The sequence below is a fragment of the Lagopus muta genome, chromosome 20 (genome assembly GCF_023343835.1).
Source record: "Lagopus muta isolate bLagMut1 chromosome 20, bLagMut1 primary, whole genome shotgun sequence".
Lineage (NCBI taxonomy): Eukaryota > Metazoa > Chordata > Aves > Galliformes > Phasianidae > Lagopus > Lagopus muta.
In genome coordinates, this window is record NC_064452.1 from 1,220,171 (window position 1) to 1,224,923 (window position 4,753).

At 52.7% G+C, this 4,753-nt stretch overlaps 1 protein-coding gene across 1 annotated transcript; it reads right to left on the reverse strand.

Annotated features, from left to right (window-relative positions):
* Nucleotides 1–905: 905 nt before the first annotated feature.
* SRSF1 (serine and arginine rich splicing factor 1) lies at nt 906–4,461 on the reverse strand. Its single transcript, XM_048966884.1, has 4 exons — nt 4,160–4,461; nt 3,687–3,871; nt 3,293–3,465; nt 906–3,022 (listed from the first exon to the last, which is right to left on the reverse strand). Exons 1-4 carry the CDS (start codon nt 4,351–4,353, stop codon nt 2,828–2,830), a joined length of 747 nt encoding a protein of 248 aa, XP_048822841.1. The 5' UTR covers nt 4,354–4,461; the 3' UTR covers nt 906–2,827.
* Between the last annotated feature and the right edge of the window lie 292 nt (nt 4,462–4,753).

The window sequence follows — 4,753 nt, forward strand, 5'->3', positions numbered from 1 at the left end:
CCCCCCCCCCCTTCCTAACCCTCCCAGCAAGAGCCACCACACCTCTGTGCACCCCAGATCACCTCTCATCTCTGCTGCTCCCCCCCTCAAAAAAGCAACTGTATCTCAAAAAAAAGAGCATCTCACACACATCCCTTGCAGCGCAGTACTTCAGCACGGATGCAGCATCCTGTACCAAACTCACCACATGCAGCAAGCTGTACAGTGTCACACGTTGCAGCATGCAGCTTCCCAACCCAAAGCTGCTCATCTCACCCTGAACACATCCGTGTTCCTGCCTGGAAATACAGCACGCCTCTGCCCTGCCCTGTGCAGCCACCTCCAGCAGGCAGCCATTCCTGCACACACAGCAGCTTCCTGTTGGAGCACCAGCCCGACGCTCAGACACTGGCAGACAACTGCACATCCTATGGAAAGTTTTCCCACTCGCTGTGTTAACACTTGAATTCCTTGTGAACTGAACCAAGTTCAGCATTACCTCATCAGGAAACCGAAGGAACATCCACATCCTTCATGCTAGATGTGCCTCCTGCACGCAGCCTCCAAGTCTGCCAGTACTGGAGAAGCCAGGTGTGTGGACGCAGCCTGCAGTCAGAGCAGTTTGAGGAAGGCAGAGGGGAACGCTGGGCCCGGCTCATCCCACGCTTCCACGCTCACTGCAGTTGTTATCAGTACCAGAAGCAAAGCACCTTTTGGTGACGGTTAGAACTCCTTTTCCCCCAACCAGTAAATCCCCTCCATGTCCCACAGGGCACCCAATCCTCCACGCAGGAGCTCCAAGGCCGGCGCTTCCTGCGGAGCAGCAGGTGGCTGTTGAACACAGGAGCCTTTTGTCTGCTGTGAACAACGCTGCAGCTCCTGGCGGTGAGCAGGCTTTGCAATCAGCAAATGATGACAACCATGCGTGATTTTTAAAAAATTTTATTTGTCAAAGAAAAAAAAACGCAATAGCCAATTGAAAGCCTACTTAAACTCCAATTTTTTGACTTTAAATTTAGAGAAATGACTTTTTTTTTTGTTTAAACAAACCCCCCTTTTCCCATTCAACGTTTACCATCTACTCGTGCTGAATCCTTCCAAGGAGATTGCTCCAGCGTACCTCTCCAGGTCCTCGCTTTGCTCCTTTTACCAAAAAATGAAAAACTCCATCGTGCATCATAAGGGCTCCAATCGTCAAAAATAGGAAAGAAAAATCTTTGGAATAGCCAATTGAGTTGAATAAAAAAATCCACACGAATGCGGTTTGGTTGGGGCAGGAATCCACTCCTACGTTCCTGGTAATCTGATCCCGCTCCATGAATCCTTGCCATTCAGCCTCCCTATCCTATCCACATTATGATTTGAATCCAATGATCCAGCTCCAAGGATTGGGATCCAGTGAGCCCTCTCCAATCCAAACCTTTATAACCAGCAAAACCAAAAAAGAGGAGGCAAAAAGTTAGATACTGCAATGAAAAAATAGGATTCTGGGGAATGATCAGTTATGTTTGCCATCAATTAATACAGATGTACATTAATAACTATCAATTCCCCAAAACAAGCTTCTGAATGGTGATGCTATTTGTTTTTTTAAGAAATGTTAATTATTCGGAGGAAACACTGTAATATTTACATATGCCAACGGAAAATGCCAACATACTCATCGCTCGTACGGTGGTGTGCTACAGGTTTTGTGGTCGCAAAAAATGTTTATGAAATTGGAAGAGTTTACTGCTAAAGCTATCCGCCTACTGCGCCTCTAAGCTACAGCCAGCACCCCTAGCTGGAAGGTAACAAAGTTAACTAACTGCAGTTTTCAAGCATACCGGTGAGTCAAATCTGAATTAGTCTGGGGGAAGGGCTGACAAACTATTCCCAACTAGGTTCTCTTATCTTTTTTCTTTCATTCTGATACTTTAAAAAAATGAAATAGCAACGCTGTATCAGTCACACAGAGGACATGCAGATTTTAGCAGTATTGATATTATACTCCGATTTAAAGATACCCTTGATCTGCAAGAGTAGAAGTACCACGAACATTAACGCTTGTAACCAAATGCTGCAGGACAAAGTAAACCAATACTCCCCCCCCTGTCCCGGTTTACTCCTTTAAAAAAAAACTAGAATGGAATAAGGAATTACAACAGCAAGTACTGAGCCACAATTGCCAAGAGGGCTTTAAAGAGGAGAGCAATTGTAGCCTGCAGAGACCAAGAGGTGCCTGAAGAAGTGACACGCAGGCGCACGTTCTCAATTCACCTGTCTCAGTATAAGGTCAATACTGCCAAGTTCATCTGTGACAATAGCACTTGGAGTCATACCATTGCCTCCATTATTGATCTGATCCTCCTCAATCCTCCTTTTGACAATCCTAAAATGATTGACATGTGCTCCACAATCCTTTAATCCAAAGCATTCTTAATCCATCTCTTCAGATATGTCTACAGAAAGACACACGAAAAGGCAAGATAAAATATAAGATCCCCCAGAAGAGACAAGTTAGCCACAAACATCCCAACATCCCCAGCTCGCATAAACCATAGCTGAACACTGAGACATTTACACAGCAATACCACGGCTCGAAGAATGGTGGTATTTAACTAGAACTAAATTGAAACAATCCTGACTGACATCAATTAAAATACAGTTTACCAAAGACATGAGGGGAATGTTGTTGTTACGGAGCAAATACTCACTAGGGATTTTACACAAGAATGCAATTCAACACTTCAGCCGATTTGAATAAAACAGTTTGAATTAAAAAAAAAATAAATTGAAAGACTGTACTGAGTAAAGGAAAACTGTGTACAACATGGGGTTCTACAAAAAGATCAGAGCTAGTGATCGCTTATGTACGAGATCGGGATCTGCTGTGGCGGGGAGAGTAGCGTGGAGATCCTCTGCTTCTCCGTGGGGAATAACTGCGGCTTCTGCTGTTGCTTCGACTACGGCTTCTGCTACGACTACGGCTGCGTGACCGAGATCTTCCATAGCTTGGACTTCTTGGACCATCAACTTTAACACGGATGTAGGCAGTTTCTCCCTATTGAATAGACAGAACTTTCGATTGAAAGGTCTAGGCTTCAGGGCCATCGTTTTAGGCATGCTGACAGACTGCAGATATCGTTTACTAAAGCACAGAAATAGACACCAAGCCCTTAATAAAGTCTATTCCGTGACGAACTGACAGCAGACTCAGTTTAGCTGCTTTGTGTATTAACGCAACGAACACCACGTGTTCCTTACCTTCACATCCTACTGTTAAGCCCTTTGTATCCAATTCTGGCCAAAACCAAGTAAGGGTGAAACCTACCTCATGAGATCTAAACTTAGTGTTATCCAGCTTTCGCACAGCGTAGGTCATATCTTCCTTCCGTACAAACTCCACGACACCAGTGCCATCTCGGAAAACATCAGCATAACATACATCACCTGCTTCACGCATGTGATCCTTTAAATCCTGCCAACTTCCACTTGGAGGCAGCCCTGGATAAAAAGCAACACCCGGCTTTAAAACCCGATCGCGCGGGCCTCTCCTGCGGGGAGGACGGCATCAGGAGGCCGAGAGCCACCCGCGGCCACGAGGACCGTTCGGCCGAGAGCGGCCTGCCCCGCGGCACCCGGCGCCCCTCCCGAGAGAAGCAAAGCCGCGTCGCCCCCCGCGCACGGCGGCCGGAAGGACCCGGGGGCAGAGAGCCGTGACTCACCCGATACAATCACTCTGTACTCCGATCGCCGGGACGGGGGGCCGTACCTGCCCCGCGGGGCTCCGCCCCCTCCGCCGCCGCCGCCTCCTCTGCCGGTGCCCCGGCCGCTGCGAGGGAACTCCACGCGGAGGCGATACCCATCGTAATCGTAACCGTCCCGCCCGTAGACGGCGTCCTCCGCGTCCCTGCGGGTCGGGACGGGAGGTGAGCGCGGCCGCGCCTTGCCACGCGCCGCCCCCCGCAGCGCCTTTGTTCCATTCCCCGCGGCCCCACCCCGCCCCCGCCGCCCCCCGCGCCGGGCCCGCAGCGCAACAGCACCGCACAGCACAACGTAACACAACGTAACACAACGCAGCGCAGCACATCGCAGCATAGCGCAACGCAGCGCAGCGCCGGGGGGGGCGGGCGGAGCCGGGCGGCGCCGCGCCCAGGGCCGCTCCCGTCCCCCGCCGAAAGGCCCCGCGGGGGCTCACCTGGGGTCCTCGAACTCCACGAAGGCGAAGGGCGGCCCGCCGCGGCGGTTCTTCAGGTCGATGTCGCGGATGGCGCCGTATTTGTAGAAGACGTCCTCGATGTCCTTGGTGCGGATGTCGGGGGGCAGGTTACCCACGTAGATGCGGCAGTCGTTATTGCCGGCTGGGCCGCGGATCACGCCCCCTCCGGACATGCCGAGGTCGGCAATGGCTGCGGCGGTGCGGGGCCGGTGCGCGGAGCGCGGTCGGGCGGGCGGGCGCGGGGCCGGGCCGGGCAGACAGGAGCGCACACGCCGCCTCCCCCAACCGCCGCTTCAAAATGGCGACCGCGGCTTCCCTCGCGCTCGCAGCGCGCGCAGCGATCTCACCCCGCGGCGCGGCGCCGCCCACGGCTCTCGACTCGACTGCGGCGGTTCGTCTCCCGCCGCGCCCTCGCCGTCGCGCACGCGCGGTGCTGCAGAAAAAGTAGTTCCTGTCCTCTGTCTTTCACCTCCGAGGCTCCGCCGAAGAGGCCGAGGCCGCGTGAGGAGCGCCGCTCCCGCCCGCGGGGACGGGACGAACTCGGTTCTCCCTCGGAAAGCCCCGCCGTCCGCC